At 39.6% G+C, this 20,518-nt stretch overlaps 1 protein-coding gene across 14 annotated transcripts in view; it reads left to right on the forward strand.

The window, feature by feature from the left end:
* LOC5577368 (GRAM domain-containing protein 2B) overlaps positions 1–20,518 on the forward strand; it is a 139,221-nt gene that overhangs the window by 92,591 nt on the left and 26,112 nt on the right. The window contains exon 2 of one of the 14 annotated variants that reach the window (XM_021851587.1): positions 15,160–15,326. The exons of 12 other annotated variants lie outside the window; for them this stretch is intronic. In XM_021851587.1, the coding sequence (XP_021707279.1) occupies positions 15,214–15,326 (113 nt within the window). In that variant the 5' untranslated portion in view covers positions 15,160–15,213. Of the gene's footprint in view, positions 1–14,317; positions 15,327–20,518 lie in introns of those variants that run through there. One more of the 14 variants, XM_021851586.1, reaches the window with a different exon arrangement.

Raw genomic sequence — 20,518 nt, forward strand, 5'->3', positions numbered from 1 at the left:
GTCAGTTCCGTCAGTTCCCCATCGCTGTCAGTGGTGATCTGATGGAAATGTTTCACCAGATAAAAATCCGATTCCCTGACTGCCAATCGCAACGGTTCGTGTTCCGAGAAAAACCCACAGATTACCCTCAAGTATACGTCATGGACGTGGCCACGTTTGGGTCGACATGTTCTCCAGCAACGGCCCAATACGTGAAAAATCGAAACGCCCACGAATTCTCAGCCGAGTATCCCCGTGCTGCCGAAGCTGTCGTCAAAAGGCACTACGTGGATGACTACTTGGATAGCTTCAGAACCATCGACGAGGCGGTAGAAACCGTGAATGAAGTTAGAATGGTACATGCTAAAGGTGGATTTACGTTGCGGCAGTTCCTGTCCAACTCACGTGAGTTCCTGAACGCTATCGGAGAAATAGCAGAAGAGGAAAGTAAAAACCTATCACTTGAAAGGGGAGAGAAGCTTGAATCGGTCTTGGGGATGAAATGGCTGCCTAGGGAAGACGTTTTCACTTATTCCTTAGTGCTGAGAGAGGATGTTCGGAAAATTCTGGAACACGATCATACGCCAACGAAGCGTGAGGTCGTCAAGGTCGTCATGTCATTATTTGATCCACTAGGACTGATCTCGTTCTTCCTGGTCCATGGCAAGATCCTGATTCAGGACATCTGGGCCAGAGGTACAGATTGGGATGATGTTATTCCTGACGATTTGTACGACCGATGGTTGCAGTGGACGAGTCTATTCCCGGAACTAAATCAACTTCGCATTCCAAGATGTTACTTCCGATCCGCTATCCCTCTAAACCCCGACTACCTACAAATCCACGTCTTCTGCGACTCCAGTGAAGCAGCATATTCCTGTGTAGCCTACTTGCGTCTGGAGATAAATGGAGTAGTAGAAGCTGCTCTAATTGGTTCAAAAACGAAAGTAGCCCCGTTGAAGACAATATCCATCCCTAGACTCGAACTAAAAGCCGCCGTTCTTGGGTCTCGTCTGCTGGAAACACTTCAATCTTATCATAATCTACCACTTTCTCGAAGAGTCCTTTGGATCGATTCGAGTACCGTTATCTCCTGGATTCGTTCGGATCATCGCCGATACAATAAGTTTGTCGCCTTTCGCATTGGTGAAATTCTGACGATAACCGATCCTGCGGAATGGAGATGGGTGCCCACTAAATCAAACGTCGCTGATCAAGCCACAAAGTGGAATAATGGGCCACAACTTTCGGTGGATAACCCTTGGTTTCGTGGACCGAGTTTTTTGCGTGCACCAGAAGTTTCCTGGCCAGTACAGTGCCCAATTACAACGACGAAGGAGGAACTTCGTTCAAATGTCATCCTGTGCCATCTCAAGCCGCGGTTGGATATCCCAATCGTTCTTTCTCGATTCAACTCGTGGTTGAAACTCCAGCGAACGTTGGCATTCGTGTTCCGCTATCTGGGCAATTGCCATCAAAAAATGAAAAAGGAAAGTCTACAACTGGGAGTCCTCACCCGAGAGGAACTGAAGCAAACAGAAGAACTGTTATGGAAAATCGCTCAGAAGGAAGCCTTTACTGAAGAAATATCCATTCTGGTACAGACACAGGGATCGCCGGACAATCGCCACCGTATCGTTCACAAATCAAGCCCCATCTACAAATTATGGCCGTTTATGGATGATAGTGGGATTCTGAGAATGCGCGGTAGAATTGGTGCAGCTATCTACGCACCAAATGATGCAAGATTTCCAGTTATTTTGCCAAGGAATCATTCAATAACGTTTCTAGTTGTAGATTGGTTTCATCGTCGATACAATCACGCTAATAGAGAGACTATCGTCAATGAAATCAGGCAAAAATTTGAAATCCCGAAGCTGAGATCGTTGGTTGAGAAGGTCACTAAGCAATGCATCTGGTGTCGCATCATTAAAACCGCTCCGCGACCACCAGCCATGGCCTCGCTACCAGAAATACGCCTCACACCCTTCGTCCGTGCATTCACTTTCGTCGGTCTTGATTACTTCGGACCAGTCTTTGTAAGGATTGGTAGAAGCCTCGCCAAGAGGTGGGTCGCCGTTTTCACTTGCCTTACGATTAGGGCAGTGCATTTGGAAGTAGTACACTCTCTAAACACAGAATCTTGCATCATGGCTGTGCGTCGTTTCGTAGCCCGTCGTGGCCCTCCAAAGGAATTCTACACGGACAACGGTACCTGTTTCCAAAGTGCAAGTCGGGAGTTGAAAGAGGAAATCAAGCGGAGAAACGAAATTTTAGCTTCGACCTTCACGAGTGCGGAGACTAGCTGGAAGTTCATTCCGCCCGCTGCTCCACATATGGGTGGCGTATGGGAGAGGCTTGTCCGGTCGGTCAAAGTAGCAACTGGACGCAGCTCGAAAACCAGATGATGAGACTTTGGAGACTGTTCTTCTAGAAGCAGAGGCGATGATCAACTGCAGGCCGCTCACCTTCATACCACTTGAATCGGCTGATCAAGAGGCATTGACGCCGAATCACTTTTTACTGGGCAGTTCCTCCGGAGTAAAAATTCTACCAACTGCTCCGGTAGATAGCAGAGCAGTACTACGAAATAGTTGGAAATTGGCACAATTCATCACGGAGGAGTTCTGGCGTCGATGGATTAAAGAATACCTGCCGGTGATCAGACGTAGATGCAAATGGTTCGATGAAACCAAGGATATCGCTGTGGGTGATCTTGTGATGGTGGTCAGCGGATCGGCGAGGAACCAATGGTTACGGGGCCGAATTGAGCAAGTATTCCCCGGCAAGGACGGGAGAGTACGCCAAGCATTGGTCCGTACAGCAACGGGAGTTCTTCGAAGACCAGCTGTTAAATTAGCTGTCTTAGACGTCGCGAGTGGTAGTAAACTTAGTTCGAGGCCTTCAGGAAGCCCTGAAGATAACCAAGGTTTACGGGCGGGGGTATGTGGCGACGGACCCCTCGTTGCGGCGGCGCGTGTAGAATGCTTCGCTGCAGAACGTTGATGATGGCACCTGTCAACGACGATGACGCCTGCATTTTGAGACAACAACACCTAATGGAAGTTAATCGTCTAAAGTTAAAATCAAATTGTTAGAAAAATTCTTTACGTTTGCACTTAAAAAAATAGTTTCAGTTGGATTGATGAATTATTTTGGATTGGCTTAGCTACTATAGTAAGAGTAAGATGTTTACTTAAATACTAGCTTAAAAGAATGAATTAATCATATCTTAACCTAAATTTAGCCTACACATACAACGTACATTAAAAACCTGTCGACTCATCAGCCGTAACACTAGCGGTTTACCAAAATTGTAAGTGTAGTTACCTTATATTGAAACTTATAATAAACTAATTGAATTATTATAGCTTAAAGCTAACAGCACCACACAACAGCGTTTGCTCATTGAGATTTGGAAAATCCAATCGCGTACACCCGAACAGTATAGTTGTTTTTAACAATATACTATATTTATGGTTTTATCTAAATTACCCTTAAAATATAGTTAACTTGACCGGATAAATGATTACGAACACTATATTTTGTTCTTCGTGTGATTTCTGTTGTCTTATAAAGTTCACGAATGAATGAATGATAATCCTACTTTTGTGATATTTCGAGTAAATTTTTTATCGCATGATATGAGCACCCTATTTTTATTTGTGAAATTATATTATATAATCTAAGAATTTAATATTTTTTCACTACACTTGAAAGTCATGAGTATTTTTAAACGTTCCATGAAAAAGGTTTGAATTTTAAAGAACAATCTAACAGTCAAACATTATCATTCTGAAACGACGAAATTTGAAAGTGCCATTCGGGGCAATATGGGCTGTTTTTTCTTTTATTAGAGTTTAGAACAATTCGTCCCCTTGATGCTACAACTAGATAACTCGAAATTTGAAATTTTTGACTTCAATATATCATAATATTATTTTCAATCAGATCTGCAAAATATCTGCAACTCATAAGCGTGGAATTCAAAATACATGAGTTGAAGTTTATTTTCCAATCATATTCTCTGCGATTAACCATCAAAAACCTTGTAAAACGGTCATATATTCAAAGTTGCACATCTCAAAATTTTGATTTTTGAGTTATCTAGTTGTAGCATTAAGGAGATGAATTGCTTCTTTTCCTTGTCAGCTTTGGGGTTGACTTTAATTCAGATGAAATTTCAACAATTTATGTAGAATTCTGGAGAGCTTATTCCACCCCATTGGCGAAACTACTCCGACTACCCCTATGACACATTCGATTTAAAAACGGTCTTTGAAAGAGTTGCGGCTGATACACGTTTTCGAAAGTGTTATTTATTTATTTATTTCGTTAACCAGAATGTAGACCACATTTAAATATAAAGTAGTAATTTATAAAATTAATAAATTTTGACTAGAACGTGTCATACAATGTTGGTAAATGTTCATATTATGATTGGATTGATTTATTTTTTATATTTTTTTTTATGCCCTGGTACAAATGTTATGAAAATATTTAATTAAGTTATGCCGAGACTCAATAGTTTCGCAATGCTGATGATATATGATCATCATTCGATTTATTGGACCAAATTTGGCGTAATTTGTTCAACAGAGATTTGTTGAAAAAGGTTCGATTATGTAATTGTCGTGATGGGATATAGCAATTTAATTTGGAAAGTATTTCCATTGAGTCTATGCGTTGCGAAACAATATCATTCACAAATGAAACCATTGCGATTACACGCCGTTCTTTCAACGTTTGTGTGTCAATAAGCATGTAGCGTGCTTCGTAGGATGGATGTGGAAGAGATGTTCAACCTAATTTTCGAAGAGCATACAATATAAATTGTTTCTGTACTGATTATATTCTTTCTTGATACGTGATTAAAAATGGCTTTTCTATCGGGCAGTGCATCGAAAAAGTCCGAGCAGTGCGTCGAGAATGGCCGAGAAGTCGTCAGTTTTTTCCCTCTCGGGTGCCGCGTTCTTTTCTGTCGGGCAGTGCGTCGAGAAAGCCCGGGAAGTCGTCAGTTTTTTTTCCCTCTCGGGTGCCGCGTTCTTTTCTGCCGGGCAGTGCATCGAGAAAGTCCGAGCAGTGCGTCGAGAATGGCCAAGAAGTCGTCAGTTTTTGCCTCTCGGGTGACGCGTTCTTTTCTGCCGGGCAGTGCGTCGAGAAAGCCCGGGAAATCGTCAGTTTTTTTTCCCCTCTCGGGTGACGCGTTCTTTTCTATCGGGCAGTGCATCGAAAAAGTCCGAGCAGTGCGTCGAAAATGGCCGAGAAGTCGTCAGTTTTTTGCCTCTCGGGTGCCGCGTTCTTTTCTGCCGGGCAGTGCGTCGAGAAAGCCCGGGAAGTCGTCAGTTTTTTTTTCCTCTCGGGTGCCGCGTTCTTTTCTGCCGGGCAGTGCATCGAAAAAGTCCGAGCAGTGCGTCGAGAATGGCCGAGAAGTCGTCAGTTTTTTCCCTCTCGGGTGCCGCGTTCTTTTCTGCCGGGCAGTGCATCGAGAAAGTCCGAGCAGTGCGTCGAGAACTGCCGAGAAGTCGTCAGTTTTTTGCCTCTCGGGTGCCGCGTTCTTTTCTGCCGGGCAGTGCGTCGAGAAAGCCCGGGAAGTCGTCAGTTTTTTTTTCCCTCTCGGGTGACGCGTTCTTTTCTACCGGGCAGTGCATCGAAAAAGTCCGAGCAGTGCGTCGAGAATGGCCGAGAAGTCGTCAGTTTTTTCCCGCTCGGGTGCCGCGTTCTTTTCTGCCGGGCAGTGCATCGAGAAAGTCCGAGCAGTGCGTCGAGAACTGCCGAGAAGTCGTCAGTTTTTTGCCTCTCGGGTGCCGCGTTCTTTTCTGCCGGGCAGTGCGTCGAGAAAACCCGAGAAATCGTCATTATTTTTCCCTCTCGGGTGACGCGGTCTTTTCTTAGTGCTTTTATATGGCCGAGCACACGAGTGAAGCTGAAAGTGGATTGTGGCTGCTCACTCAAGGATGAAGGATCAATTGGTGAGCTCGTTTCATGCTTTTTTTTTAATCTGTAAAATATGTATGACCGCACATTTAATCGTTACATAAATATGATTTTTAAACAAACTATGAATGGTTCGTCACTGTAAGTGTCAGCATAAACTCTTATTCATAACTTTTTTGTTTTATATTTTTTTATATAAAATCTCTTACCTTTATTTTTATAAATAAAAAAAAGCATTGAATGGTTCGGTCTGTTTGTCTGTGCTAGAATGGTGCGCCACTGTAAGTGTCGGCATAAGAATATTATGTGATGGTCCAGCCAATAGATTTTTTTTCAATTTGAGTAAAACATCCTAGCAGCTGTTGCTTTTAGCTATTTGTTCAACAAACTTTGAATGGTTCGTCACTTCAAGTAACGACATTATTTTCTCATATTTGAAAATTTTTCATGTCAATTGAAAATATTATATTCCTAAGTATGCTCACAAATAATCGTTTATCATGGTCTTATCGCTTATCAAAGTGAATCCTGTGACCCAACGATCCTCCCCATTAACAACCATCCCTCCCAGTAACCTTTGTGGAGATGCAGAGGAAAACACGGTCTCCAAATAGCAAAGGTTACACACTAACATTCCTCCCCTAAATCCCACCTGACTGCAAGGACGTGGCCGGCGCCGTTATTGACCATGTATAAATAGAGGCACTGAATTATGCACACTGAAGAAGATTATGGCCAATCCCAGCCGAACTTCTAGTTGATTCTTTGTGCATATTCACTGACTTCGGTCAATCACGGAATAGCAACCATTGATATGTGTAGTCAATCTAAGCTAAGCTAAGCTAAGCTTTCTTGATACGTGATTAAAAATGGTCACCATACAATGCTGCAGTATTCAATGCTAACCCTCAATGGTACATTATGCAGTTTCAGTCTTTATATAAATTAGCTCAAATTTTGAGAGGACACTCAGATTCTGACCAATTTTGACATTGTGTTTGATGATTTATTGTCACAATTTTTTGTTTACCAGAAATTTCAGAATCGAAGATTAAAGCTTATATCTAATTGAATCCTTGTGACTGTTGAAACTGAATAAATATGTCCAAAGTGCAGTTCTGCGAGTACACGATGACCTAGGTGCTACCGTGGATAAGAAGGGTGCTGGAATACTTCTGCTTCTGGATTTTTCCAAAGCCTTCGATACTATCCTTCATAGCAAACTTCTTAGCAAACTGGAGGCACAGTTCAACTTTTCTTCTCCTGCAATAAGACTGATAGAGTCATACTTGCGAGGGAGAAAGCAGACAGTTTTTTGTGGCGATCATCATTCAAGCAGTGCAGAGGTCTCATCGGGTGTTCCTCAAGGATCAGTACTAGGCCCTCTTCTTTTCTGCTGTCACATCAATGACCTACCAACTGTATTGAAGTACTGTTCTATTCAGATTTATGCAGATGATGTTCAGCTTTACGTCAGACGATATGGGCCTTCCACGAGAGAACTAGTTAGGATGATAAATTCAGATCTTCAAGCGGTGGAGGATTGGTCACGACGAAACAGCCTTTACTTGAATCCTGCGAAGAGTAAAGCGATATACGTCACAGGGAACCAACGGAGAGCTTCAAGTTTTCCTGTATCGCCAGTTGTTATGAATGGTCAGTTCATCGAATGGTCGGAGAGTGCAAGTAACCTAGGGTTTATTTTTCAAAGCAATTTGCAATGGGATGCCCTAGTTGCTCAACAGTGTGGGAAAATCTATGCTAGCCTGCGTACGCTTTATAATTGTACTTTGGCGGCGCCAACCGCAACTAAACTGAAGCTGTTTAAATCGTTGATTCTTCCACATTTCCTATTCGGTGATGTTCTACACGTTCATCCAAGTGCAAATTCCTTTGAAAGACTCCGTGTGGCGCTAAACTGTTGCGTACGGTACGTGTTTGGATTACACCGTCTTGACCCTGTAAGTCACTTACAACAGAACCTAATTGGTTCTACTCTACGAGGTTTCCTGGCTCATCGATCTTGCATTTTCTTGCGAAACCTGCTAACAACACAGTCTCCCGTTACACTGTATCAGAGGATCATTCAAACCCGAGGCCGCCGTTTAAATAACTTAATTATCCCAGCAAACAACACCACATGTTATGCTAGATCATTGTTCGTTCGAGGTGTGGTAAACTGGAACAAATTACCACCCGAAATAAAGCGTTCATCGTCGGGGGCAATTTTCAAAAGAGGCTGCATCAACTTTTGGAACCGCAATAGTTAGAGTTAAAAATAGTTTATTTTTTTAAATAAGAACTGCAATAGTATAATAGTTATTTCTTTGCAAAACCGGAGGTAGCAATTTTAAAAGATTTATATCTTACGCTGCTGGACAATAAAAACAAACAAACAAACAAAATATCGAACAAAATGTAAACTTTTTCCATCTGTTGGCGATGTTAATCAAATAATGGAAGCAGTCAATCTAGCAACGATTCGTCATGAAATTCCATCAAAACATTACTTACACACCGAATTTTACTAACATATAGCTTTCTACTAAAAGTTTTTTTAAAATGCTAGCGGAGGTACAATTCATGAGATTTTTGAAAATTAACTTCAGTGGAAGTTTCAATTGCAGTGGAATTCATTATTATTTTACATCTTTCTTCTATAATGGCAGGGAAGTAAATTCCCACTAAACTAATTCAAAGTAGGGCAATGCTGGTTATAAATATATGCTTATTAGAACACCAAGCTGAAAAGCAGGCTCTGTCCCAGTTGGGACGTAACGCCAGGAAGAAGAAACTCAACATATATATAACAGGCTTGCCCAATCTTTTTGGCTCTATTTTTTTACATAAATGGTTGCCGCGTTCGCAATAATAGTCCGATCTAAGAAATGAATGCCTCAAACGAAAGCTCGGTATAATATCTGATTGATCAATGTATAAAAACTCAAATTCATGTCAAACTCTTTGCTAGCAATTCAGACAAAGGCAAAAATCAGCCCGGCCCGCGGGCCGCACCAATTTTTGGACTTCTAAGTTAAAACTGCATCTGTAGCAAAGAGATTGATATAAAGTCAATGTTTTATACATAGATTAGTCAGATAGAATACAAAGCTTTCATTTGAGATATAAATTCCTCAGGTCGGACTTATAACGTGGCAAACATGTATGTAAAAAAGAGTCAAAAAGGATGCACAGACCTGATATATAATAATAAAATACTTCAACCGTCCCTGTACAAAATAAACAGGAGTTAAGTAGAAGATCATTTCATTTCAATATACCTATCAGAATAGGACCTTTGCTCAAAAGTCCTGGTTATTTACCACAACACCATCATCTAGAGAATCGAGTATTGCAATCGAAAAAGTAGACGGGAGCAGCTGGAAATCATTTTCATTGTTTGAAAGGCATCCTAAATTAGAGCTGATGCAAAAATCAGAAAGGTGTTTTGTGGTGATTTTTTGGTTCAGCTGTTTGAAGATTTGCTAGTTGTTTTATATATGGGAAAAATAAATAATATGTAAGCTTCAGTTTTCACAAAATTCTATACAAAAAAAAATAACAATCACAAACAGTGTTATGTATTAAACTTACTTGGTTTAATGCTTATTATTTCGATTATCACTAAAAAAATATCATAGAAGAAGATCGCTACAAAGGATGAATTGTGGTGCTTTTTTGACTTTATCAATGTGAATTTTAACACAGATTGGCTAGTTCTTTACTCAGAATTGTGGTGCGCTAGAATTTACAATATCCTCGCCAATCAATCAAACTGTTTAACATCTTCGGTTGTCTGGTTTTATAAATAGTTTAGTTGTTTTACTACTCATGTGACACATATTATATGTATGTAAACAAAGTAGGCTACTTGATTTGGTGCAATAAAATAGTTGTTTTTTTCACTTTTGGGGATTTTTTTTATTACCGTACGGGTTTGGGCCGAAGGGTCTCAGATTTTCATGAAACTTTTTCCACAGGCAGGGCTCATGGATATATGAATAAAAAAAAATGAGAAAAATTCAGGGTCGCCTTACTTTGAAAAATCATAACTCAAGAACGAAGCATCGTAGAAACAAAGTTTTTATATGATAATTTAAGCAAATTTTCTCAAAAATCCAAAAAAAAAAATATGAACTGGAAAAAGTTTTCCACAAAATTTTCCACCGTTGGGAAAATTCGTAAAGAAAAGCCGGAAAAACTATGCCCGAACTCGTGGAAAATTTTCAAAACAATATTTTCGAGAAGGTAATTTTATAAGCTTTAATCACTGAAATTTTTGGAATGCACTTTTTTTCGTTTTTAAGTTATGGCCAATTTTGTGAAAAATGTCCAGATGTGCCATATAAGACTTTTCTTTGAAAAATCATAACTCAAGAACGAAACATTGTAGAAACAAAGTTTTTATATGAAAATTTAAGCAAAGTTTCCACCGTTGGGGAAATTCATAAAGAAAAGCTGGAAAATCTATGCCCGAACTCGCGGAAATTTTTTAATAAAATATTTTTAAGAAAGTAATTCTTAAAAATATTTAAGTAATTCTGGTAACTTTTAGGATGTACTTTTCTTTAGTTCCTGATCTATGGTCAATTTTGTAAAAAATGCAAAGATTTGCCATACATGCCTTTTCGTTTAAGAATCATGACTCAAGACTCATCATGACTTGTCGAACCGGATACAAATTATCTCAAAAATATAAAATTTTTGAAATGGAATCAGTTCCCCAGGACATTTTTCACTGTTTATGGAAACAAATAATGAAAACCCGATTAGCTATTCCAGCTTTCAAACAAAGTATGTTTGAAAAGAGCGATCAATAAGATCCAATCCTACAATATTTTTCAATACGCTCATTTTTCGTTCCTAAAACATGATCAAATATTGCTAGGATGAGCTGTTTGAACCATATATTTACAAATTTATAAGCTCATAAACAAAATTTCTTAAGAACGAAACTACATAGAAACAAAGTTTTTTTTAATCAGAATGTAGGCAATTTTTTCCTGTTAGGTAACTACAAAATTGACAGTTAAATAAATGGGTAGACAATATGACAAATAGGTATTTACCAATTCAAGTTTAAAGCGTTGAAATGGCTTGAGAATCATAAGTTTACCAAAAACTTACAAAGAGCAGTGAGAAAGTGCAAGTGTTGTCTATCAGCTGTATATTCCTCGTTATTATTTTTTGTAAAGTGAAAATTTTTTTCCCGAAGCTGTTGAAATGGACAAAGTTCAATATTACGAATACAATTCTTTATGCTGTAACCCCTTCGGACTGGACGGCCACAAATCAGTAAGGACAAATCTACGATCGATCAGCCAAGGCCTCATCAGTAAGCTTCATTCGAATGGAGTTCGGTAGATTACGGAAAAGATGAAAATTTGCGTGAAGTGCTCCATTACCGGTGACCAGAAGGCTCTCGTAACGGATCTTCCAGAAACAATGGCGTTTGAGGAACAAGTTTCACCACTATCTTCGTTGGCGTCGCCAAAGGAAACTCCTTCCTCGGGTGAGTCAGTTGGTTCTATAAATAATGTAATGTAATGTAATGGGTTTTCAAAGAAAAGGCTAATATGGTCATTTTTCACAAAATTGACCATAACTCAGGAACAAAAAAAAAGTACATCCTAAAAGTTACTAGAATTGAAGTTTATAAAGTTTCCTTCTCAAAAATATTTTAATAAACATTTTCCGCGAGTTCGGGCATGGATTTTCCAGCTTTTCTTTATGAATTTCCCTAACGGTGGAAAATTTTGTGGAAAACTTTTTCCAGTTCATATTTTTTTTTGTATTTCTGAGAAAATTTGCTTAAATTTTCATATAAAAACTTTGTTTCTACAATGTTTCGTTCTTGAGTTATAATTTTTCAAAGAAAAGTCTTATATGGCACATCTGGACATTTTTCACATAATTGGCCATAACTCAAAAACGAAAAAAAAAGTGCATTCCAAAAATTTCAGTGATTAAAGCTTATAAAATTACCTTCTCGAAAATATTGTTTTGAAAATTTTCCACGAGTTCGGGCATAGTTTTTCCGGCTTTTCTTTACGAATTTTCCCAACGGTGGAAAATTTTGTGGAAAACTTTTTCCAGTTCATATTTTTTTTTTTGATTTTTGAGAAAATTTGCTTAAATTTTCATATAAAAACTTTGTTTCTACGATGCTTCGTTCTTGAGTTATGATTTTTCAAAGTACTAGTGTCAAGGGAAAACAAAAAATTTCCACCTGAGTTTTCCGGAAAAATAGGCGACCCTGAATTTTTCTCAATTTTTTTTATTCATATATCCATGAGCCCTGCCTGTGGAAAAAGTTTCATGAAAATCTGAGACCCTTCGGCCCAATTTGTACGATAATAAAAAAAAATCCCCTTTTGTATAAGGGACGCAGCACTGTGGGGCGGTGTGGAGCAAACGCTATTTTGAAACCACGTTAATAAAAAATGATCCTGACGCACGACCAAAATGTGATCTTTGGCAAATTTGTAGCTGGAAAGATTTCACTTGAGAAATTTTTATGAACTTTTCCATTAAATATCAAAACAGGTTGTTTCAAATTTGTTTCAATTTAAAACATAATTATAACACAATTTGTTGTACATATTGCGAGAGCAATTGCTGATAACAAATTTTGTTATAATTCAGTTATGAAAAATAACAAAATGAGTTATATTTTTGTTTGATTTAAAACATAATGAGATACATTTTTGTTTAAATTATAACATGTTTTGTTTCAATTTTATTTAGAATAGAGGAAATTGTGTTATTATTTTTGTTATTTTAACTAATATTCAGAAAAAATATAACATATTTTGTTAGAAATAATGCGCTAACTAAGTATCAAAATCTGTTACAACTCTGTTGTAATCCACTAGTTGGAGAGATTTTTGGAGATTTCTTGAAAGCTACAGGGCTCATATTTTGCAACAAAATGTGCCGTTCTTAAATAAATCATACTGCTAAGTTTCAAACTATTTTACCAAGAAATCCTCCAATGCCATAATTAATTATCGATACTTACTTACTTATTTGGCTTTACATCAATTATCTTGATAAAGCCTCGCCAACAATATTTCGCCAATTCCCTCGGTTCATGGCCGCTTCTCTCCATCCTCGACTGTGACCCACGCTCTCCAGGTCCTGGTGTACCTGGTCAATCCACCTAGCTCGCTGCGCCCCACGCCTTCTTGTTCCGACCGGATTCGTGGCGAACACCATCTTTACAGGGTTGTTGTCCGGCATTCTTGCAACATGCCCTGCCCAGCGTATCCTTCCAGCTTTAGCTACCTTCACGATACTGGGTTCGCCGTAGAGTTGAGCGAGCTCGTGGTTCATCCTTCGCCGCCACACGCCGTTCTCCTGCACGCCGCCGAAGATCGTCCTTAGCACTCGGCGTTCGAAAACCCCAAGAGCTTGCAAGTCCTCCTCGAGCATAGTCCACGCCTCATGCCCATAGAGGACTACCGGTCTTATGAGCGTTTTGTACATCGTGCATTTGGTGCGGGGGTGAATCTTTCTTGACCGCAGTTTCTTCTGGAGCCCATAGTAGGCACGACTTCCGCTGATGATGCGCCTTCGTATTTCCCGACTAACATTGTTGTCAGCCGTCAGCAAGGATCCAAGGTAGACGAACTCGTCCACCACCTCGAAGGTATCCCCGTCTATCGTAACACTGCTTCCTAGGCGGGCCCTGTCGCGCTCAGTTCCGCCAACCAGCATGTACTTTGTTTTCGACGCATTCACCATTAGCCCGACTCTTGTTGCTTCGCGTTTCAGGCGGGTGAACAAATCTGCCACCGTTTCAAATTTTCTCCCAATAATATCCATGTCGTCCGCGAAGCAAACAAATTGTCCGGATCTCGTAAAAATCGTGCCTCGACTGTTAAGTCCGGCTCTCCGCATGACACCTTCAAGCGCAATATTGCAATATTGATTAATTATCGATGCGTAGGTGAATTTCTGATTGATTCATACTCAAATCGTTATTATTGGTTAATAAACAAGTGGACAAATCAGGAAAGGATTTTTAGCGTCTGGTTAATTGATGAGAGAAGATGAAAGTTTTAGCCGGGTTCTTCGCAAAATTTGTGGTCCATCCAAGCTGAATTTCTGGGAGTAATATGCCAGACTGGAAATTTCTCCTGAGTTCTAGATATCACAATTTTGTTTTAAAATTCTAAATTTTGACAGGGGTTGCACCGAAAATTCTTGTCCGCGATATTTTCAAGAACTCCACAAAAAAACATTATTTCCAAAAATTCGTTTCGCACTTCTACTATCTTCAATAAATTTTCGCAATAAGTTCGTCTTTTAAATGCTTAATTTTGCAAGAAAATCACAAGTTTTTCCTCAAGGATATAGAATTGAAAAAGTTTGTGAATTTAAAATTTACAGGTATTCTCTTCCCAAGGGATTTTCTAATCCCTGTAAAATTGTAGCGCATGCTACAATACGGGGATCAAGTCTACCCAGTCTCCCCTACAATTACATTTTTTTTATTGTAATTCACATCGTTTTTAGTATAGGAGAACCAAAATTGCAAAATTTGCATCTCTATGCTTTGGATCTTTACGACCCTCAGTACGGTCTTGATGAATAGCTTTGTAAACACAGTAAATTTAGAGTAAATTTATTCAAAGTTTATATTTGTATAACAATCCCAAATGTGTCCTTTCTCTGGATCTCTCTCATAAAGGTAGTTGTATGATTAATAGCACCATCTGGCTTGATTATGTTGTATGATTCATCACTAGACAGACATTATTCATATAACAACGGAAACGCACCTCTGAAGGTTCCCTTTTCCCACTGCAATAAGCCAATATAACGGAATTTTTGACACTATGCTATCAGCACTATCTAGTGTTATCAGTCTGTGCCAAACCTTGGAGCCGTACTCTCGAGCTGTATCGCTTACATGATGTAATAGATAAGGAAGAGGGAACCCGCAATGATGCGTCGAACTATGGCTGCCCAAACGGTACGAAAAAATCCGATACCAGCTCCATCAATCTTTGACGCATGATTCATACAAACAATTTTGTAAACGCTGTATAAAATGATAATGAAATGGTCATGAATAGCAGATAAACCTTTAGTCCACTTCATGCTGGCGATCAGTAGCAACCACGTTGTTGGTTGCTCGTAGTTCTGGATTTTCGAGCCTATTGCAAATCTACATATAGTTCAACAAAAAGCATCATTAAATGTACCATTGACAGTCGTACTACAGTGTTAGTTTAGTTAATTACAGTGAAGTGGACAATAGTGTAAGCTAGTTAGATTTTACATGAAATCATGCCGATGACGCCGGCCTATTCCACGCCAAACATGCTGGTGGAGAGCAGCGATACCCAAGACGACCAAGAAGGAGTTATTCTCAGGAAGAAGCACTCAGCTTTCTATTACGGGTAAGTAGCTTTTGCTGTAGCTACTCTCAACAAGCAAGGGGAACATGTGCTGAACATGCACTTTGTTTGGATATTGATAAAGCATTGGAACTGAATTACACTGGGCAACAGAAAATGTGATGCTTGTCTGCATACGATTATTCAGCAGATATTGTGAATTGCAAAAACACTTATTTTAGACTCAGAATATTTTGTTGTTATAGACATTTTGAGAATGGCGTTTCTTTGGACATTTCCATAACAAAACAATCCAAAAAGTTACCACAACAAAATAAATTCTGTATTATATAACAAAATCGTTCGTTACAACTACTAAATCATTTGTTGATTTCTGTGACAATATAGTTTCATGTATGCAAACAAATTTAATATTGTAGTTTTGTAATTTAAATTCGTTTACGGCGGTGATTCGCTGATTGAAACACGACTGCCTTCCAACTAGCGAATCCGACCAGTTAGTTGGGAAGACTGACAGTTGGTGAAAATGCTCCAGACTCACATCTGGAGAGCAAATTGTTATGAAACGGACATATTAATGTACATTTGTTCGGTGTACCTATGGAGACTTCAATGCGACGGTGCTTAGACATCAAAGTCCGTTTGACATCTTCTCTTGACATTTGAGTGCTTTTTAGTTGGATTTTTTTTTCAACCAGCGAACATCAAACCATGTAGCGGAGCCAACCAGCGAATCCCCACTGTATTTAGTTTTGAGAACGAATACAGAAGTACAGTGTATGAATCCTTCGTAAAAATGCTACGTGTTTTTAGAGCTTCAGTGCATTCGACATAACCTAAAAAAAGAACTTCTATTCAGATTTCTTTGGTCACTAAGCTATGAAATTCATATTTTTTTTTTTGTAAAACCTTCTATATTGTCTTGTTAGTAATTAACATTCATGTAAAATACAAAATTATCTAAACCTATTTCATCATCTGGTGTTTCAATTAGGTATGTGTAGAAATGACCAAGTGTTATTATAATAAAGTGTTTTGAATTTCTGTTGATGTTTCTTAAGATAGGATAGATGAATTCATTTGGTTCAAGTCTGGATAAACTAGATTCCTTAGCTAATATCTCTCTTCGCTGGTATCTCCAAATGTCTCGTGTTCTCTGACAGCGAAATAGTTTATGTACAACGGTTTCTGGTTCATCAGGACATGTTTCACAAAACGGGTTGTCAACGACGCCTCGACGATACAGCAACTCTCGATGTTTTATCTTCGAATGCATCACCATATACCAATTTGAACGTTGACGTGAAGTAAGTGACTTGCTATGAAGGTGTTTGAAAACAGTTTTCCAGTCTCGTAGTTCTGCAGACACAAATCCAGGATCCGGTAACATGGAGAGAAGATGCTGATAGATTCCCTGCGACGATGGTGAATCGAGGATATGATCTGGAAACTGCTGCATCTCCGAGCAGACTACAGCTATGTGGCTATATGTCGATGGTATAGCTATATTTCTATTTTCGAGAAAACTGCTTAAAAATGGTAATTGCGGAGCTAAGTTAATCAAACGGTTCACTAGCAGTGCCTTTGATTTTGTTTCTGGACAGTGTAGATTTAATCCACCTCGATTTTTGGGTAATATCAAATTTGCAAATGCGACTCTTTGTAGTGTTTGGCCGTGCCAAATGAATTTACCCATTTCCGTCTTGATTTTACTGACAAATCCCTTGCTGATTGGTAGATTTGAAGCCATGTACCAGACCTTCGAGTTGATGTACGTGTTTATCAGGATAATCTTTTGTATCAAGTTTAGTTTTCTCGGGTGATGAAGCCATAATCGTGATCTTAGCCCATTTATAACATGCTGCCAGTTGAGTTTTTGCGATTGTTTTATGTTGTTCCCATACCGCACTCCAAGAATATTTACAAAGTTCTCGATGTTGAGCCACTCTGTATCTGCAGAAAGGTTCATGATTCCTATCATTATCGCTGTTGTTTTCCCCTTATTTAGAATCGCACCGGATACTTCTTCGAACTCCATGAAGATTTGTGTCACTTGTACAAGCGAGCATTCGTCTTCGAAGAACATTGATATGTCATCAGCGTAAGCGTTTATCAAGACTCTCGGAAGCTTCTGTTTGATGGCATCAAGTAATGGTTGCAAGTACAAGACAAACAGATGCATTGACAGAGGGTCTCCCTGTCGAACAGAGCGCTTTATTTGAAATTCTTGCGTTAGATGTCCGTTGATCAAAATTTTTGAAAATGATCGACTCCAAATTGTAGCAAGAAGATGCACAAATTGTGGATTGAAGTTCATCCTAATCAGTGTTTCCTTCAGGAATGTGTGGTCTACTCTGTCGAATGCGTGATCTAGGTCAAACGATACAAGTAATGCGTTTTTCCGTTGGTGTTTTAATTGACACATTTTATCAAAAATGCGGCTTGTTGCTTCAAAAATGCTCCTTTTTCCATTAGAACATTTTTGGTGGTCAGACAATACAAGTGGAAGCAGACCATGTATTCGCTGTTTCAAAATTCGTGCCAGTACCTTATAATCAAAGTTTAGTAAGGATATTGGACGGAATCCCTTCACGCTATTGTCGTTACCTTTCTTTTTGACCAGTACAACTATGCCATCATGAAATTCTTTCAGAGAGTTGCCTTGTAGTGCATCGTTTATCACGCTGGTGAACTGAGGGCCGATAATTTGCCAAGTTTTCAAGAAAAATTCTTTTGGCAACCCGTCTAGTCCTGGAGATTTATGAGAACAACTACCTTTGATAGCAGCAAAAACCTCATCTTGTGCTATCGGTTGCATTAGATTTTCATTCACATCGTTGTGTTCGGGGATCTTTTTGATTGGTAAGAAGTCTGTCGGTTGAACCGTTTCCACATCAGCGTATAGTGTTTCAAAATAAGTTTTAATCGCGTTCCTTATCTCAGGTTGCTCCCTTATTTCGCCGCCATCACCTGTGTCTAGCACTGATACAGTGCTTTTTGCTTTCTTACTACGTAATTGTGCTACGTGGAAGAGAGTCGTAGATTCTCCAGATAAAAATGTTTCGGTTGATTTTCTGAAGTTCATCGAAAAGTTACGTTGAAGACGCAGCATTTGAGATTTGATGTGGTTTATGGTTTTTAGTTGTTCTGGATTATTGAGATAGTTTTCGTATGCATTTTTCAGTAAAGAACGGTAAAGCTCTATTGCATCTCGAAATTCACGATGTACAATCGAAGTCTTCCATTTTAAGAAAGAAATCAACTTTGGCTTAGCGTAGCTTATCCACCATTCCATATAGTTGCGGTAGTTTCGTCTTGCACGTTGCCAATATTGCCACTTCCTAGACATTTCGTTCATAACGTCTTCGCTGTCTAGGATTTGTGGTTGAAGCCGCCAAACACCACGCCCAGTTGGAGTCCCCAAGTGTGGTAGAAGCATACGAATGATATATGCCTTGTGATCAGAAAATGCTGTTACAGTAAAATAGGCTGTTCGCATTTGTGACTTCATGATGTTTGAGATAAGAATGCGATCGAGCCTAGAAGCTGAATTCGATCTGATATAGGAAAACTCTACTCTTTTTCCGTTCAGTATCTCCCACGAATCTACTAAACGTGCAGCAGTCATAAGTCTTTTACACATTGGACTAATATTGCTGACACCTGTTCCATCCTTTTGATTGACTATTGCATTAAAATCGCCTCCCAGTACGACATACTCCGTAGCATGATGAAGATAGTGTGCCACTGATGAGTTAAAGAAGTCTTCCCTCGCGTTCCTCATTAAGGCGCCAGATGGAGCATAAATGTTGATGAAGGTGACTTGTCCAACCCTTATAGATATTATTCGACTGTCCAAGCTCTTGTCTACATGATGTACATTGTATTGGTCTCGCACTGCAATAGCTGTACCACGTTGAAGAATGTCAACGTTAAAAAATAGCACAAAGCCTGGTAAAAACAACTGCTCATTTTGCACTTCCTGCAGGAAGATAACATCTAAATCGGCAGATCTAATAAACGATCTTAACGCATCAATTTTTGTTGTGCTTGAGATGTTACAGATATTGATAGTTGCAATTTTGTAACTAAATAAATCCATCACCCTAATGATTTTGGAGTTCCACCTTGTAGGTACTTTGAATGCGTTCCCAGTCTCTGATAGCAATGAGCATCACGCATTTGCCGTCAGGAGATGTCATAACAGTGTGACGTTGATACCATTTGTCATTGCAAATAGTAGTGTTGTTGTTTTGGCTCACCTGTTGATCAATGGGTTGGATCGTCGAATACAGTTTACGTGATTTGCTTATGCTGTATCGTCGCAGGATTGTTGATGAATGATCGTCGAGCAATAGGGTTGTTTTCGTGTGTCCATCCGGCGTTGACTCTTCGGAGAAATGTTGATCGCCTTCTCTCCGGTGGCATGGATCCAGGATGCGGTACGGGTTGCAACGTTTTGGTGTCGTGAAAGGTATAAATGATTTTTGCTTGAGCAGAGGGGCAGTAACTGTGTAGGCTTCGACAGAACATATACTAGGGCTTACCACACGGAAAAGGGAGCCCTCGCTGACGTTAGTGCTACTGAACGGTTCGTTCTTCGGTTTCATTGATGCAGTTGGAAGCTTTGAATGGCGTTTAGATACAAGCAGTGTTCTTGTATGATGGTGAGTTTCGTTGATGCTGATGATTTTCGCGATGATCCGATGATTTCGCCAAGATGCGTGTCGTCGGAGTGAATGAGGTTGTTGTGATGAGAGAAATAAAGGTGGAGGTTCCTTGAGACATGTGGTAGTATCTAGGGATGCTTCGGCGGGACATATACCCATTGCTAATCTTACCGAGAAGACGAATGATGCTTACTCCTACTCCTGCTCTTGCGTTTCACTTCCTCAAATGGGGCTTCATTGATGTCTGGTGTATTCGATGGTCGTTGTCGCTTAGCTGCAGCGATGCTGGTCATTTCTTCATCCGCATCGTCAGAAATTTCGAATTCGGATGCATTGATTGGTTTCGGTTGCAATGTTGTTCTTTGGATGTTGGCTGGCGAATTGTTCCTGCTGGTTCCAGCGACCTGAGAGTTGTCAAACGGAAGAAGGTTGGCCGAAGAGGACCTGGTCGTGCGTGTTGTTGGTGGTGCCATCAGATGTTCGGTCGTCACCGGGGCGAGGGTTTGGTTGTTGCTGGGGTTGTTTTCATTTTCCGATGTTTCCATTTCGGGTGTTGTGTTTGGC

This window comes from Aedes aegypti, chromosome 3 (genome assembly GCF_002204515.2).
Source record: "Aedes aegypti strain LVP_AGWG chromosome 3, AaegL5.0 Primary Assembly, whole genome shotgun sequence".
Classification (NCBI taxonomy): domain Eukaryota; kingdom Metazoa; phylum Arthropoda; class Insecta; order Diptera; family Culicidae; genus Aedes; species Aedes aegypti.